General features: G+C 40.5%; 2 protein-coding genes across 15 annotated transcripts in view; one reads left to right on the forward strand and one right to left on the reverse strand.

The window, feature by feature from the left end:
* The window catches only part of LOC133552699 (intracellular hyaluronan-binding protein 4.S-like), a 19501-nt gene continuing 687 nt past the window's right edge, over positions 1–18814 (forward strand). Inside the window, exons 1-9 of one of the 3 annotated variants that reach the window (XM_061900090.1) lie at positions 2–167; positions 254–498; positions 8634–8757; positions 8821–8946; positions 9007–9078; positions 9157–9234; positions 9687–9858; positions 11162–11344; positions 11432–11665. In XM_061900090.1, the coding sequence (XP_061756074.1) occupies positions 261–498; positions 8634–8757; positions 8821–8946; positions 9007–9078; positions 9157–9234; positions 9687–9858; positions 11162–11344; positions 11432–11497 (1059 nt within the window). In that variant the 5' untranslated portion in view covers positions 2–167; positions 254–260 and the 3' untranslated portion in view covers positions 11498–11665. The other 2 variants (XM_061900099.1, XM_061900108.1) reach the window with 2 other exon arrangements.
* The window catches only part of cdc14b (cell division cycle 14B), a 24420-nt gene continuing 17403 nt past the window's right edge, over positions 11798–18814 (reverse strand). For 3 of the 12 annotated variants that reach the window (XM_061899983.1, XM_061900039.1, XM_061900012.1), the window contains exons 12-16: positions 15390–15431; positions 15191–15292; positions 12625–12760; positions 12306–12371; positions 11798–12206 (exon numbers count right to left, since the gene is read on the reverse strand). In XM_061899983.1, the coding sequence (XP_061755967.1) occupies positions 12348–12371; positions 12625–12760; positions 15191–15292; positions 15390–15431 (304 nt within the window). In that variant the 3' untranslated portion in view covers positions 11798–12206; positions 12306–12347. The other 9 variants (XM_061899994.1, XM_061900030.1, XM_061900020.1 and 6 more) reach the window with 9 other exon arrangements.

An 18814-nucleotide genomic window follows, 5' to 3' on the forward strand; every position in this document is an offset into this window, starting at 1 on the left:
AAGATAAACGGATGTGACGTCACAAGAAACCCAGCAATTAACGAAAGGGCGGGGCCTCGTTCGCCAGGCGCACCTGCAAGCATTTGTAAAAATGGCCCAAGCTTTATTCGCTTTTGTTCGATGCTCAATGGCGACTTGACCGACTTCTGGAGTCCTGTTATCGCCTGGTTTGTGGAGTTGGTTTTTCGACAAGACGGTGTTTTAAAGTCAAAGTAGTGACGTTTTCTCTCCCCTCCGCTCTGTCCCGTGGCAGATAAAAGATGCTGCCGGACGCTTATGGCTGCGTGGTGGCCAACAGGTTCGGGAATCTTCTCGACGACGAGTCCGACCCGCTGGACTTGTTAAGCGAGGTGGAAAGTGAAAAGGAGAAACAGAGGAAGAAGAAAAAGAAGCAGGATGACCAGAAGAGCAAGCAGAAAAAACCTGGCCAGAAGGAATCGCAGAAGGACAGGCGTGTCCCGTTAACTACAACAATGGCGGTTAAGGAGGTTGATGCAGGTACACCATGTCAATGTTTAACATGCTCCTAGTTTTAGACTACAGCTTTTGTCATGCTGGCTAGCTTCTATTACACTACACTGACCCACAATAACTATTGTGTACATCAGGGGTCCCCAAACTACGGCCTGCGGGCTGTATTAGGCCCGCCAACGTCCTAAATCCGGCCTGTGGGAACTCAAGTTTTTATAAAGTTGTTTTTTTTTTTTTTTTAAATCTGTCCTTCCATTCCATTTTCTACCGCTTGATACTCTCGGTTTCTCCTAGCCGCTCAGGCAAGTCGTATTGTATAAAAATGCATTTTTCCATCCATGACGTGACTTCAAGTAAAATATGTCTCTGGTGGCTATGCTGATGTTGCATAGTATCAATCTGTTTATTTATATAGCCCTAAATCACAAATGTCTCAAAGGACTGTACAAACCATTACGACTGACATCCTCGGAAGAACCCACATAAGGGCAAGGAAAACTCACACCCAGTGGGACGCCAATTACATTGATGACTATGAGAAACCTTGGAGAAGACCTCAAATGTGGGCAAACCCCCCCCCCCCCCCTCTAGGGGACCGAAAGCAATGGATGTCGAGCGGGTCTAACATGATACTGTGAAAGTTCAATCCATAGTAGCTCCAACACAGCCGCGAGAGTTTAGTTCAAAGCGGATCCAAGACAGCAGCGAGAGTCCCGTCCACAGGAAACCATCCCAAGCGGAGACGGATCAGCAGCGTAGAGATGTCCCCAACCGATACACAGGCGAGCGGTCCATCCTGGGTCCCAACGAGCGGTCCATCCTGGGTCTCGACTCTGGACAGCCAGTACTTCATCCATGGTCATCGGACCGGACCCCCTCTACAAGGGAGGGGGGGGACAGAGGAGAAAAAGAAAAGAAGCGGCAGATCAACTGGTCTAAAAAGGTCTATTTAAGGGCTAGAGTATACAAATGAGTTTTAAGGTGAGACTTAAATGCTTCTAGTACATCCATCCATCCATTTTCTACCGCTTATTCCCTTTCGGGGTCGCGGGGGGCGCTGGCGCCTATCTCAGCTACAATCGGGCGGAAGGCGGGGTACACCCTGGACAAGTCGCCACCTCATCGCAGTGCCAACACAGATAGACAGACAACATTCACACTCCCATTCACATGCTAGGGCCAATTTAGTGTTGCCAATCAACCTATCCCCAGGTGCATGTCTTTGGAGGTGGGAGGAAGCCGGAGTACCCGGAGGGAACCCACGCATTCACGGGGAGAACATGCAAACTCCACACAGAAAGATCCCGAGCCTGGATTTGTACCCAGGACTGCAGGACCTTCGTATTGTGAGGCAGACGCACTAACCCCTCTGCCAAATGGGGGTACTTGAAGGTATGCCAAGGGGTACGTGAGATTTTTTTCAAATATTCTAAAAATAACAATTCAAAAATCCTTTATAAATATAATTAATGAATAATACTTCAACAAAATATGAATGTAAGTTCATAAACTGTGAAAAGAAATGCATCAATGCAATATTCAGTGTTGACAGCTAGATTTTTTTGTGGACATGTTCCATAAATATTGATGTTAAAAATTTATTTTTTTGTTAAATGTTTAGAAATAAGTTAATGAATACAGATGGATCTCTATTACAGTCCCCAAAGAGGGCACTTTAAGTTGATGATTACTTCTATGTGTAGAAATCTTTATAATTGAATCACTTCTTTATTTTTCAACAAGTTTTTAGTTATTTTTATGTCAATCAATGATTATTTATATAGCCCTAGACATTTTTTTTCCAAATAGTTCAAGAAAGACCACTACAAATGAGCATTATTTTGCACTGTTATACAATTAAACAAATCATAAACTGATGACATAGTGCTGTATTTTACTTCTTTACCTCTTTTTTTCAGCCAAAAATGCTTTCAGCCAAAATTCAGGTACTTGAATTAAAAAAAATGTTCACAGGGGGTACATCACTGAAAAAATCAATCAATCAATCAATGTTTATTCATATAGCCCCAAATCACAAATGTCTCAAAGGACTGCACAAATCATTACGACTACAACATCCTCGGAAGAACCCACAAAAGGGCAAGGAAAACTCACACCCAGTGGCATAACAGACAGCAACAATGAGTGATTTTAGATTGTGTTACGAACATTACTCTACTACCGAGAATGCATCAGAGCAGATGCAGGTCCGAAGCAAAGACAGACCAGTGGCAATTTTTTTTTAAAGGAATTTTCGTACGGAGAATGATAACAGAGTGTCTCCAAGTTGCCCTTGTTCTGGACTATCTTGCCAGTTGTGCAGCTTACAGAGTTATTGCTAATCAGTTTGGAGTGCACAAATGCAGCGTGAAGAGGTCTTCATGCTTTAATTTACCTGCTATTTTCTTTCGGGAGTTCGAAACATTTAACATTTCCTTTTGCCACCTTCTTAAATACATCTTAGTTTCTTTTTTGTCCAATTTATGCACTTTAAAATGTTTTCTGTTTGTGTCAACCAAATGAAGGCTTGTCTTCATTGCAGTTCTGTTTATATTGAATGGTATCTGCTTCCTGGTTACATCCCGCATGTTGAGACCTGGCGCATGCGCGATACAAAGGATCCCCTCCAGCAGCCGAAGAGATCTGGTTTCAATTGCATAATCCAGGTGTTTGTACGACTTTTCAAAAGCCACAACATGACATCAAGTGCGCACTCTTTCAATTAGTACGCAAGGAATATATATATATATATATATATATATATATATATATATATATATATATATATATATACATATATATATGTATATTTATATATATATATATATATATATATATATATATATTATAACCCCCGGCCAAATTTGTTTTATCCCATTGCGGCCCCTGAGTCAAAAAGTTTGGGGACCCCTGGTATACATCACACATGTCTGACAAATCTCAGAAAATGACGAGTAAGACTTTGGTGGCATCAGAATCAGAAATACTGCAATAATCCACAAGGAGAAATTTAAATGTTCAGCACAATCCCATTCAAGAGCAAACGGAACAGGATCGCTGACGGGTCTGCCAACTTCTGGCGCCCCTTACAAAAATTGTGAGAAACCTGTAAACGCTGAGGAGGGATGGTGGAATAAATAAATAAATAAATACTAAAAATTAAGTCAATGCTTGCGCCACTGGAGAGGGGGTTGACTCCTGACTGAGGCCAAGGAAGAAAAAATAAAAAACCTCTTCGCCATAGCACACACAACCATGTGTGTAAGAGGAAACCATTAAAGACATTGAAAGAGCAGAGCTGATGCAACCAGCCCCTTCAATGCACAACCACAAAAGTAAAAAAACAACAAAAAAACATACACTGTAGTGGCATCTGCAGTGTTCCACGCCATCGTCTTCTGGGGTAGGGGAGCATGGCCAGAGACAGAAACGGCCCAAATAAAGCAACGAAGAGAGGCGACTACACCCTCGGCCGCCCACCAACTCTCGGCCATTGTGCAGTCCGCATGGATGAGCGAGGATGCGTATAAGGAGACCGAAGTGTCTCATTCAGCCAAGACACTGTGAAGCCCGTCCGTCCCGGCACTCAGTGCCAGCTCCGCAGCCATGTGTCTTCCTCCAGTCTCTCCAAACGGAATCCGGTGTGGCAGAGACCAAGCAGCTGGTCTCTATGGCCAAAAGGCTCCAGGGAGGCAGATCCACAAGTTCACAAAAAAGCACAGAAGAAATCACAAATGTGCCACCCCTTGTCACACAGTCCCAAAGGGTCCCGAATCAAAAGGCAAAGAACACGTGAGAACAAGAGGGAAACACAAAAGGATGACACGAGCACAGAGCTTCTGCCAACAGCAGCCACTACAGCGGCGCCATCTTGCATGATGCGTTTAGAAAAATATTGGCCTTTTTTCAACACCGATTTGATCTGTTTTAATGTCGATTTATTAGGCGTGTAACGGTACACAAAAATTTCGGTTCGGTACGTACGTCTGTTTAGAGGTCACGGTTTGGTTCATTTTCGGTACAGTAAGAAAACAAAATTTGTAAACAATGGCTTTATCCTTTTAACATTGGGAACACTGTAATAATTCTGCCCACATTAATCCATGTTAAACTGCGTCAAGTTGTTGCTTTGAAATAAAATGACAACCTTTATTCTACATATAAAAAGTGCAAAATTAACAGTTTCAAGTCAACTCATCGTGCTTAATTTATTTCCGCATTTGGGAAGCCTGTAGTTGACTTTTATTATGTAAATGTAATAATTTTGTCAACATGTGATTCAGGGACCCTGCCATTCAAAACTAGGCTGCTACATTACTAATGATTAATTTAATTATTTCTGTAAAAATACTACAATAGCCATAGGAGAGACTATTCATCCCTGAACACCACAGAGTTCAAGTGAAATAACAGACAGGGCTTTGCTGCCCCTAACACACACACAGCAAAATGAGCTAATGTTACGCTAAAAGCTAATTAGCCTTCACCTCAAGCCAGAACTGCGAGCGAGTTGAGCTGCAGTTTAAGTTTCTAGAAGGTCAACGGGCTCATAGTGATGTTAGTAGTAGTTGTGACTGGGTGGTGGTTTTTATAATTTGGGGAGAGTACGCTGTCTTATGCTCACCTGCTAAACACTATTCTGCTCGACGCTGAAGCATTGACTACATGCGCTCTGAATATGCACTGCTGATTGGCTGTTACATCGCTCTGAATACGCACTGCTGATTGGCTTTGTATGTAACCAATCAGATGGTTGTGTGGGTGGGACAAGGCTGGGTGCTGACACAGAGGCAGAAGAAACAAAGCAGCTTGTTAAGACTTTAGCTTACAAACTTGTTTGGTACACCCCCATACTAAACCGAAACCCCCGTACCGAAACGGTTCAATACACGTACCGTTACACCCCTACGATTTATATTTTTAGACTGTTCTCACGTCCACCAGCTCTCTGCATTGTGGCCTCCTAATGCTAGTCTTAAGTAATCAGAAATTAGAAAAGACAATCATCTCCACTTTTTTTCTCTGCTGGCTCTTCTCTCATTCTCTGCATCTGTGTTGTCATTTTTTCTATCTCCTCTACACTGCTATCCTCACTGTCCTCAATCTCTTCTGATGTCTCTTCATCAAAAGTGTTGCCAATGCCTCAATGAGGCTGTCAAAAAAGTTGGTAGAAGATATCATTGTCAATTGCATAATTGATTACAATGGACGCTGTAGGAGAAAGGTATAACCTACGGAAACACAAAGTTAAACATTGCAAATGATGGTTAGAATTGTAAATGTTTATTCTTAGTTCAGTTGTATTTTTCTTTGATATACTGTACATTAAATGTTAGCGCATCAATTTTGATCAAAAGACTGAAGGATTGTGATATTCCCTAACAAACCCAACCTATTGACTGGTTAGAATATAAACTATAGGTTTATTTTTATTTGAAGTGATTAGACATTTACATTAATTTCACTCTGTAAATCAAGGCAGAAAAAGTGGCATCTTAGCAAGTGTGTGGTGTGCGTCTCCTCACTGCTCGGAATGGAATGGGCTTTGTGATTTCCCTTGAAAGTACAACGAAATGTCTAAGAGCAAACATTCAGACAGGGGACCACCTGTGAGGAAAGGCTCAGCTTCCGCTTGTACGTTGAGGATATTAGGGTGATACGTGCTTTCATGTCCCCAAAACGTCCCCAAAAATCGCGAGATTTCTCACGAGTCGCTTTAAAAAAAAAAAAAAAATAGTCGCTAAGAGGAGTTGGAAAGATACATTTAGATAGAAAGTCACCAAATTGTCAGCACTGCGCTGATGTATGTGTGAAAGATGGATGCAAAGACCCGCCTTGGGTAGCTTCTGATTGGTTTATATTGTGTGGTTTGCTAGATTTAGGAACAAAAATGTATGGGTTGGTTATCTATGTCAATCAGTTACTGGAACTATGAAATGTTTTTTTAAATATAAATTTTGGGAAATATAAGTGTGGGAAATGTGAAGTGTGCGTGAGAATTGGTTAAACTCACAATCACTCAAAGTGCGACGCTTGGCAGCTCTGTATCATAGTGTCGAAAATCTGGCTTTGGGGCCATTGTGGTCTACAAGTTGCTTAATAGTCTGTGACATAAGCTGACTAATGGTGAAAGACATTGGGCAACACTAATTTGTATTTTAACTGACACAGGACTTAAATGTGGCGCTTGAAGATTCAGGATTTAGGTGCCGTATGTGGCTGATCCGTTGGCGGTCCCATCTTGTCTCCCTGTAACGTGTGTCTGCTCTTAGTGGGACGGTGCCAAAAATGTAATTTCAGTTCTTATGTATCTTGTAAATGTTAAAGAATGGACAATTAATAAAGCCTCATTCTCATCCTGAAGCCAAGCTATGCCGACAGAAATGGAGTGCATAACCAAATAATAATAAACGTTCCCGGTCAGCTAGACCACAAACGAATGTCCGAGTGTGTCACTAATATTGATCATGATACATGCTGCACATCATGCTTAAATTCAACGACATACACTTTTGAGCTAACTATTTACAAATGAAACATGAAATATGGGCTAGTACTTTACAGGTACTGTTTTTCAGTCGGCATAGATTTGTGTTCTATCAGTTTTGTACATTACAAGCTAAAAGCAGCTGAAGCAGAAGCCATACATCCATCCATTTTCTACCGCTTATTCCCTTTGGAATCGCGGGTGGCGCTGGTGCTTATCTCAGCTACAATCGGGCGGAAGGCGTTGTACACCCTGGACAAGTCACCAACTCACCGCAGGACCAACACAGACAACATTCACACCCACATTCACACTCTAGGGCCAATTTAGTGTTGCCAATCAACCTATCCGCAGGTGCATGTCTTTGGAAGTAGGATGAAGCCGGAGTACCCGGAGGTAAACCACGCAGTTACAAGGAGGACATGCAAACTCCACACAGAAAGATCCGAGTCTGGAATTGAACCCAGGACTACTCGGGACCTTCGTATTGTGAAGCAGAAGCTAACTTACGGATAATACCATGGCATGCCGTCGCAAGGCTGTGTTATGCTAGAACATCAGTCCCTCAGTGTTTGTTTTCTCTTAAAATAACAATGTTGTGACAGCTTGGTTATTATACAGGTTACGGAACATAGAAGTAGTGTTGGCGGCTTTTGAATGCATTGTGGTGATTTAAACGTAGATTGCTCCCATTAGCTGCATTGCTACCCACCTACAAGCCGATACTGCAAATTAGAATGCAAAAAAAGTGGTCCCATGGTTTGTAAATAGGCAAATAAAAAAACCCAAGCTCACTTTTAATTTCATAGTTTAGTGTAATTGCGGATAGTATTTAAACACAACACACTATTGGGCAACACAAAAAGCAACTTGCGTTAAAGCTGAATTGGTTCAGTCATTTGGTTAAAACTTGATTTTGAAATGACTATTTCATTTGGCCAAGACTCTTACCTTTAGTGGGCCCCCAATGTAAATGGAGTTTGAGATCCCGGGCTAGAGGATGATTGACTAGTGATTTTGCTGTAGATCCTTAAAGAGCAGATGGCTCCTGTCCTGGAAGATCTTTCAATTAAATGTTCGCCCTTTGTGCTTCTAAACTAGGCTAGCACAACCTTTCTGTCAGAGGATCCATGGTTAGCATTTTTCCAGTAGATCCTTCAGACAGCAGAGGGCTCCTGTCACACAGCTTCTTTGATTAGTGATTTTCTTACAGTATGTGGCCAGGGCTACCCCAGACTAAGTTTGACCTTAAGCATTTAAAAAAAAATCAAACTTAAATTTAATTTGATGCATTTTTTGTACTAAAACAGGTTATGGAGAACTACATTGTACAGTAATTAGCTTTAAGTGTAGGCACTTGTGATTAAGGGCTATTCCAATAGAGTTGTGATGTTCTTGGTACAATCCTAATGGGTATTCAATCCCTGTATGTAAAATGACCAGCTCAGCACTGGAAACTGCACCCCAGTAGGAAGACGACTGGAGAAATGTGCTATTATATGAACAATGACGGAGCAGGAAGGGCCTATGAATAAGTAACCATTGAAACATATGAACCGCTGAGTCATTCATTCATTGACATTTTACATGCAAAACTATGTACAGTGCATGTTTTACCTCTAGGGAGGGGCGTCCTTGTACTGGTATGAAACCGTTAAGTGCTTTCTGTTCCCAGTACGCAAGCGTCTACCCCAAGCTGTAGACAACAGAGTGGAGTCCACGAGAGGCTCAAAGACAGCTGCCTTTGGGCAACGTAGGGCTAACCCACCCATGTACCCTCAGGAGTTCTCTGTCCCCAGGTAGGTTCCCAAAGCTGCACATTCATTTTCATCCTGTTGTAAAACAAGTCATTTGTGTCACAGGCCTTCCAACAATCAGGAAGCAGAGCTCAGGAGCCGAGTGGGAGGCAGGGGTAGAAAAGAGTATACGAGGAACCTGGATAACTTTGTGCTACGAGGCAAAAGAGAATATGATAGACACAATGGAACGTGAGTGCCTGCGTCGTCGAGAAATTTGTAATGGATCTTTGATCACCCTTTTGTCACTAGTGGAATTTCCCCCGATGACAAGAGAGGTGGCAGAGGTCCGTGGAACTGGGGCCGTGTGGAAGAATCAACAAGGTGTGTGGCTGTCGGTCAACATCATCACTGACAAATTAGTGTGTGCAATCAATGCTTGTTCTTGTATCCTGTTCCAAGTGAGTTAATGGAGGTCACACCTGATGCTCGTGTACAGGCTGAGGGGGCTCAAGCACCAGCGGAAGATAATCACAACATGTGAGTATCACTAGCAGATGTATCAAAAATCAGAATTTTGATGTCATTCTGACAATTTTTGTAATGTCTGTATTGATACTGTTTTAAATAACTATCTCTCCCTCACACTTTCTGTACAGATTTTAAGTGAAGTAATCCAGCTGCAAATTGATTAGTGTAATATTTTAACAAAATAGCATTGATTGGAAACCCAGAATCAAAGTGGGAAAATAAGACAACTGAACTTTGTTGTAAGGGGCGCCGGAAGTTGGCAGACCCGTCAGCGATCCTGTCCTGTCTCCTTGTAATGTTTGTCTGACCTTGAATAGGATTGTGCTGAAAATGTTAATTTCCCCTCGGGGATTCATAAAGTGATTCTGATTCTAGTGTATGGTCTCTACATGTCTCTATGCACCATGTTTAATCTGTCAGTAGCACTTTATTTCAGTCCCAATAAAATGTTTTTATGGTAGTGCAGCAGATGAGGAAGGAGAGATGATGGTCCAGGTTGCCATGGAGATGACCCTGGATGAATGGAAGGCCCTGCAAGAGGTCAGTCGTCCAAAGGCAGATTTGAATATCCGCAAAGCTGAGAACACCATTCCATCGAAGGCAAAGGTCATCCACAAGTCCAAGTATGTGGAAGTAAGTCAAAATATTATTTTACTCACACCTGCATTGGGGAGTCAACTTGTACAATTTATCATAGGTACGTATGCATGTATGTACAGTGGGGTAAAGTATTTAGTCAGCCACCGATTGTGCAAGTCCTCCCACTTAAAATGATGACAGAGGTCTGTAATTTTCATCATAGGTACATTTCAACTGTGAGAGACAGAATGTGAAAAAAAATCCTGGAATTCACATTGTAGGAATTTTAAATATTTTTTTTGTAAATTATGGTGCAAAATAAGTATTTGGTCAACCATTCAAAGCTCTCACTGATGGAAAGAGGTTTTGGCTCAAAATCTCACGATACATGGCCCCATTCATTCTTTCCTTAACACGGATCAATCGTCCTGTCCCCTTAGCAGAAAAACAGCCCCAAAGCATGATGTTTCCACCCCCATGCTTCACAGTAGGTATGGAGTTCTTGGGATGCAACTCAGTATTCTTCTTCCTCCAAACACGAGTTAAGTTTATACCAAAAAGTTCTATTTTGGTTTCATCTGACCACATGACATTCTCCCAATCCTCTGCTGTATCATCCATGTATCCATTTTGGTATACACTCAACTCGTCGTGTTTGGAGGAAGAAGAATACTGAGTTGCATCCCAAAAACACCATACCTACTGTGAAGCACGGGGATGGAAACATCATGCTTTGGGGCTGTTTTTCTGCTAAGGGGACAGGACAATTGATCCGTGTTAAGGAAAGAATGAATGGGGCCATGTATCGTGACATTTTGAGCCAAAACCTCCTTCCATCAGTGAGAACTTTGAATGGTTGACCAAATACTTATTTTCCACCATAATTTACAAATTCTTTAAAATTCCTACAATGTGAATTCCTGGATTTTTTTTTTTTCACATTCTTGTCTCTCACAGTTGAAGTGTACCTCTGTCATCATTTTAAGTGGGAGAACTTGCACAATCCGTGGCTGACTAAATACTTTTTTGCCCCACTGTATGTATTCAAAAACATCAAGGAAAATGTTGGAGAAATAACATATTTCAATGTCAGAATTTACAATAGTAAGTGGTGAAACAACTTTATCCGTTGTGTAATCCTGATAAATAAATGACATGAAAGCACAGGCGAAGGTAATGGATGCTGTCCCTCGACTCAGATTTTAGTCACTTCTGCTGCCCTCATACTGCCTGAAACGTTTAAAAGCTGCAAATGGTCAACCCAGAAGACAAAGTAAATTGTCAGTCGGGACCATTCCAAATCACAACTGGTCTTTGATTAGCGGTGAATTTATTTGGCAATTTACCAAATCTTCAGCCTATCAAAGAGAATCTGGAGGAAATGGAGGATGACGGTCATTTCTTCCGCCGTTCTGTGAATGACATCACCTCCCTCTTGGACATCAACTTTGGAAGTCTGGGACGGCGGGGTAGAGGCAGAGGAACTCGAAGCGGGGGTCCACCCAGCTACCCGGAAAGAGCCGAATCCAGGCTAGAGAAGGTGTTTTGTTTTCTTACTCTATGTATAAACATAAAGGTAGTGTTTACTTTACGTGCCTACTTGTTTACTTTACGTGCTTACTTCCAGGTGAGCGATGTTGCACCTGACCCAGACAACCCAGAAGATTTCCCAGCGCTATCAGCAAGAAATTAAGGTTTATGCTTCATGTAGCCTGTGGAGGGGAAATGGTAGCAATTTAAAAACACTTTCGTAGGTTTAATTCTGCTGTTAAAATTTGGTGTTTTTATCTTGCTGTAATTTTGTTCTACTCCCATGGCACTGAGCTTTAACAATATGAAAATAAAGACTCATGCAAATGTTTCTGGTTTCAGCACTTTTTTTTTCTTTTACCTTTTTTTTATTTATTTATTTATTTTTGCTTCTGACTTATCGGTCTTTAAAAACCAATCCAAGATCAAATTTACAATGGGCTCGTACATAAAAAGCAAGGCGTGTATAAATGCATTTTAATTGGGTGCACATGTTAAAAATCGGTAGTGGATGTACAGGAGATACATTAGGTCCCATTTGGACAGAAATCACATGTTTACAATAGTACAAAAAGATGTATCTTTAAAAAATGAGTAAATAAAATGTGAGATATTTACAATCTTTAAAATAAACGGCTGACCTAATAGAGAAAAGTGTAAGTACTACTACGGTACTTCCAGGTTCAAGACTGAGGTTTGAAATGACAATGTTACGTTTTTAAAAGGATGGCCTTGGAGAATAATGTATATTAAAATAAAATTCTAGTCGTACTCTACTGGTTACAAAATGTTTTAACCTTCAAATTAAATCAGGATCGTCACATCCAGGGGCTCACCGAAGTACAGGCGTTCTTGCTCTAGGTGTGGAGTGACTGCAAAGAAAAACATTCATGGATGAACATGTGAATTACAATTGGGCCTCATGGTGTTAAGACTTTAAAAGCATTTGTCTAATACAAGGAGATAGATACCAGAGCTTAGAAAATCGCACAGTTTGCAAAGAGCGGCGAACTTTATGTCCACTGGAGGCGGCGGGTCTGTTGTGTGCGAAACAAGAGGCGAGTAAAGTTACAGATGACCAAGATGGATAGTAGATCAAGTACAAGAGAAGAGCGTAGACCAGAGAAGCTATAGCCAGCCATACTTAAAACAAAACTGGAGGACATGCAAGCAGTGCCATTGAAAGGAAGTGCAGGTAGATATGACAATCAGGACATTTGCAAGCACTATTTTTAAATTGATCTTGTCAATCCAATATGCATCATGTTGGCGGGTCTACGTAAACCTTGCCTGCAAGTGCGTCAGGTTTAAGTTGACAGGAGCGCACGTGTTTGCTGCGTCTTTAAGGCCGCCACATGGCTCACTAAACACAGGGTCGCCAGCTGCTACGTGAAAGCTGCCCACCAATGGGGTGCCACACACGGAGCTAGCAGAGAGAGGGGATGCTTTTTGGTTAGAATACATGATTGGCTATAGCCTCTTTGTTGCTTGTTTTTACACAAGATAAACATTGACACAACAAATCCTGGTAAATTGAAGTTACACTTTGGTTCATTGTGACAGGCACAAAAAGCTCCACATTTAAACTGTTATGGTGCGTTGTTATCCTTGTGTCCAATTTCATTAGTTGGTTGCTTGATTAATCAACATATTTCAGACTGTTTAGCTCAGGGGACTGAAAGATTAGTTTGCTAGCATAAAGTCTACCATACACATATGGGTACTGTACATTACCAGGTTGTGATGTTGTCACAATATTGCTGTAGAGTTACAGCTCATTTGCACTGTTAGTGATGTGTTGACAGTCATGATCCAGTCATTATACACATGGAGTTATGGCCTAGATGGAATTGAAATGATGTGTCCAATAACTGACCTGTGGATATAATGGTTTGTATTTTGGTACCAAGCAGATCTCATTAGCAAACCATTATCTCCGGACAAAGCAATATACTATAAAATAAAGCCATATTCTCAACTTTTCTGTAGGGCTCTGTTTATTTGCTGCACACAATCTCATTTTGGACAAAAATGAGACTCCTTATCAAGAAGTAAATACAACAGGTGACCCTCTATCCTTGTTAGCATGTCTTGTTCTGACCGATGCGTTACAATGTTGTTACCAACTCCTGTAACTGTCCCAAAACAACGCTAATTAGAGCTGGAACACTACTCTAGTATGATTTACAACTACACTGGTACAAACTGACATCCATCTTTGTCAAAAGTTACTCAAGCCTATCCGAGCTGACTGAAGTCAAGACCAGGAACAATTGTACTATTTCAACCTAAACTGAACTGTCCCACGTGGTGCATAAATGGCTTCATGGTACCATTATACAAAACCAGTGAAATTGGCACATGTAAATAAAAACAGAATACAATGATTTGTAAATCCTTTTCGACGTATGTTCAATTGAATTTACTGTAAAGACAAGATACATGTACTTAATGTTAGAACTGAGAAACAAATATTTTTTTTTGTGCAAATCATTAACGATAAGAATATAATGGCAGCAAAACATTGCAAAAAAAGTTGGTACAGGGGCATTTTTACCACTGTTACATGACCTTTCCTTTTAACACTCTGTAAATTTAAGATTTTCAGGTGGAATTCTTTCCCATGTTTGCTTGACGTACAGCTTAAATTGTTGAACAGTCCGGGGTCTACGTTGTCCTATTTTATTCTTCATAATGTGCCACACACTTTCAATGAGAGACAGGTCTGGAGTACAGGCAGGCCAGGCTAGTACTCTCACTCTTTTCCCACGAACCCACACTGTTGTAACACGTGCAGAATTTAGGCTTAGCATTGTTTTGCTGAAATAAGCAGGGGCGTCCATGAAAAGGACTTGGCTTAGATGGCAACATATGTTGCTCCAAAACCTGTATGTACCTTTCAGCATTAATGGTTCTTTCACAGATGTGTAAGTTGCTCATGCTTTGGCAGTAATACATCCCTATACCATCACAGATGCTGGCTTTTGAACTTTGCGCCCGTAACAATCCAGATGTGTTTTTTTTTTTTTTTTCTGTAGTCTGGAGAACACAACGTCCAGTTTCCAAAAACAATTTGAAATGTGGACTCGTCGGACCACAGAAAACTTTTATACTTTGCATCAGTCCATCTTAGATGAGATTAGGCCCAGCGAAGCCGGCGGCGTTTCTGGGTGTTGTTGATAAATGGCTTTCGCTTTGCATAGAGTTTTAACTTGCACTTACAGATGTAGCGACAAACTGTAGCTACTGACAGTGGTTTCCTGGAGTGTTCCTGAGCCCATCTGGTGATATCCATCACACGCTGATGTCGCTTTTTGATGCAGGGATTGAAGGTCACGGGCATAGCCACTTAAGTGCAGTGATATCTCCAGATTCTCTGAACCTTTTGATATTACGCACCGTAGATGGCAAAATCCCTAAATTCCTTGCAATAGCTTGTTGAGAAATGTTGTTCTTAAACAATTTGCTCACGCATTTGTTGACAAAGTGGCAACCCTCGCCCCATCCTTGTTTGTGAATGACTGAGCATTTCATGGAAGCTGCTTTTATACCCAATCATGGCACCCACCTGTTCCCATTTAGCCTGTTCACCTGTGGGATGTTCCAAATAAATGTTTAAGCATTTCACAACTTTCTGTCTTTTTTGAAACATGTTGCAGGCATCAAATTCCAAATAAGCTATTTGCAAAAAATAAAGTTTCTCTGTTCGAACGTTAAGTATCATGTCTATTCAATTGAATATAGGTTGAAAAGGATTTGCAAATGACTGTATTCTGTCTTTATTTAAGATTTATACAACGTGCCAACTTAACTAGTTTTGTATAATAAAGAGGCAGACAATACCCTGACCTCCTACCTGCATGCTCCACTGGCGGGCATTGAGGTTCTGGTCCTCTTTCTGCTGTCCAAACGGTCTGACAAAGCCAACGAATTGACGCTGGCCTGAAGCACTGCCCTGCTGCAAGGGAGATCATTGAGTAGTTTGGTCACCGCTACGCTTATGTACTGTATATTTCAGAGCATGCACGATAAGCCATGAATTGGAAAAACCTTACTTAAGAGACGCCGACCTGGTGTGAACCTTATTCTCCTCTTGCCTGTGAAAACACAATTTCATATAAAAAGTCACTTGGCCCTTATAGCAGCTTCAGCAAATCAGGTGAGATTTAGTGAGGCCAAACATAGTAGCAGGCGGAGATGTAATGGGTGCTGCTGGTGATTTATACCATTGACACAAATAGCCATCAGCCCACAAAATGAGAGTATTGAATCAACAGAAAATGTTTCAAAATAAAAAGATTGAGGTATAAAATAAAGCTTTGTAAAAATGACCGCAAAAACAAGAGCTTCACTTGCTATTTGATTCAGCTTAAATGATTTACATAGCAACAGGATCAATTTCTTTTCAACATACGATCAATTCTAATTATTGTAGTTTGGGAGCGATGACTGGTGAATAAAGACTGAAAATTATTTTTTTTGCATTTCAACAATGGTTTGTAGTGTAAGAGAAAATAGAATGCAAAACATGGCTATCTTTGACCATGTGGTCATTTATACTGCAGCAACAGACCCAATGTTGTAATGGCATTAAGAAGCAAACTGCTGAGCCAGCATTAATACCACTGGTGAGTAGGCCTGGGCTGGATGATACATTTCCCCACAAATTATTGCCAATAATAAAATTGCAAGTATTCCTTTCAAACACAAACTTTGATTTCTCATATTGTTTCACCATTTTAGCTGAAATTTATATTAACTTTTAATTTATTCAAAAATAAAATGCACTTTTAATCTGTTAGCAAAAAATGCACTTTAAATAATAATTATCTAGTAGTGCAGTTTTTTCCCAGTTGGAAAAACTGGGTTTTTTGCCATTACTTTCCAAAAAATTGGGTATGCTTGCTTGTTTGGTTACCTCGCGGTGCTTCCCAGTAGGCCCCACTAGTGGGTCGGGACGAGCAAGACTTTCTTTGATTTATTGGCCAAGCCCTACTGAGTTCACTGTAAATAAAAAAATGGGTTTCAGGCAAACAGCTGAGTAGCATGCAGAGGTAGATAAACCTACTCAATACTGGCCACTGATACATATACCAAATATAGTTACAGACAAAAATTTTTGACCTGGTGCTAAGAAACCTTGGAGGTGATTTGCATTAGTAAAGCATGCATCAGCGGCTATAGCAGACTGGTTAAATTAACAAGAGGTTATTTTGAGAATTTACAGTATTTCTGATTAGGTTAGGAGTTAAAAAGGGGGGCGGGGGAGCTCACTTACGGCGTTCTCAGTTAGATCCAGAATGGGGGAAGGGGCCAGCACACATTTTTTTGTTGGGGAGGGTGGGGGTCATGGGTGGCAGAACTCATAGAAATCCTAACCCGTCTATACAGAAATGCAGCATGGAGGAAGGGAAGCCATACACAATCCACCACAGGGCAAGGCTACACAGGGAGCAGAGGAGCATGGCTACCAGCCATCTGAAAGGAGGATAAATCCAAACAAGAGCAAAACAAAGGGAAATAAAAAGGGAATAATAAAGATAATACAAGAGACGACCAGACGGCACACAGAGATGCTCTGCTTTTCCAAAGGGTCTGGATCAGTAAACAGACAATCTCCATGTTAAGCCATGTTGCTGTGTAGAGATTTAACACATTGTGAATAATAAACACAAATACTTTCACAGTAATGTCTACATGGGATTTACTGTTCTCCTCTAATAAATAAAACACACAAATACGTGTGGTGGTCTTACACCTGGTGTAGTGTGTGTACTGATCCAGAGTCATTTTAAACAGGCAGCAAAAACAGTGTGAACCTGGTCCGAAACGTTGATCACAAAAGACATATTGAAATTCTGTACGAGGTGTATATAAATAAGCGTGCGTATGTCGGAGAAATGCGCCGTGTCTGCTTGCCATGCATGGAAGAAAAAGGCAGAAAATCGTGGTCCCACTTAAATGTTTCCTGTCCAGTTAGAAGTTTGACATGCACTTCAGTGTTAAACAGTGAAGCCAGCTGGGGTTAATTGTTCGTAGGCCATTTGTTACTCTGTTCCAACTTCCACTTTACTGTACAGCAGGATATCAACAACACATCTGGCATGTACGAAAGGAGTGTTAGGGTCAATGTCATCATGTACAGTATGGATGTCAAAATAGCAACTTAAACATTAAGAGACTATAACAAGTTTTCAAAAAAGTCATCACGTAATATAACATTGTGTAAAATTCCAACTTGAACTTCAATATTACAATTAAAAAGTATCTCAAAATATACTTTAAACGAAACTTTAGTATTGTCCTAAAAGTAGAAATTGTATCTTATTAACTTAATTCTCTTAGTAGGAAAAAAAAGTTTTGTTTATCACACAAATAACATTTTGCCATATGACTTCTTTCAAGCATGCTTACAACTTTATTGTTGTAACTTTCTTAAATTGCGTGAACAGGCCTTTAGTGGACAAAAACACTTCATTTACCAACAATTCTTCTCCACTAAAAGCATGGATGTAAGCCAGGCACAAAAACAAAGGTCAGTTCATTCATATCCTGACAAATGGCGCGATGGATTGCTGTTAGCAAATACAGCAGACCAGCTCATAAAAGTAATGCATCTACTTATTACATATCCATGTTGTGCCATAGCAAAACAAAAAAGAAAATAACAAATCAGCCACACCATTCAATGGCATTGCAACCAATTGTAGAGGAAGATGCTGTAGCTGAAAGAGGAAGTAGCATGCTCTTACCTCCTTCAAACCTCACACTGCACCACTTTCCCTCAGCTATCTTTTAAACGACAGGCAACACATTGGCCACAGCGCCTCCGTGAGGCCGCAGCAGAACACTACCACCTGCCTGGTACAAATGTCAACTTTACTTCTATTGCCACTTATCTTGTATAATTCCAACAGTTTTTGTGGCATTATTACACCTTTTTTTCTTTCAAATAACTTAATTCTCAAAACACTGACTATTCTCCTGCAAAATGATATATTTAATCTTAAAACTGCAACTTTTTGACTATTATTTCAACAATTGTTTTCTCTTGCAAAAGGACAACTATTGTTGCCTTTTTACCCCAGCAAAATAACATACTCAGACTCCCATACTGCCACTTATCTTGCAAAATGACTTACATCTTGCAATATTACAGCTTTTTTCTTGCAAAGTTACAACTTTGCTCAGTGTGCATTTTTTCTCGCAAAATTCTCTTTTTAATCTTGCATTTTCATTTCAGAGAATTACGTCTTTGTTATTGTAATATTGCATTTTTACTCTTGCATGATTAAAACTTTATTCTTGCAATATCCTAACTTCATTATTGTGACACTGACTTTTCCTTTAATTCCTGCTATTTATGCATGATTTTTCTCTCTCAAAGTGACAACCTTATTTCTCATTGGAGGTGTAACAATTACCAGTATTAATGCAAAGGTGTGCTACAATTACAGATGGTTACTCATTAACAATTTTA

Source organism: Nerophis ophidion, linkage group LG01, assembly GCF_033978795.1.
Source record: "Nerophis ophidion isolate RoL-2023_Sa linkage group LG01, RoL_Noph_v1.0, whole genome shotgun sequence".
NCBI lineage: Eukaryota > Metazoa > Chordata > Actinopteri > Syngnathiformes > Syngnathidae > Nerophis > Nerophis ophidion.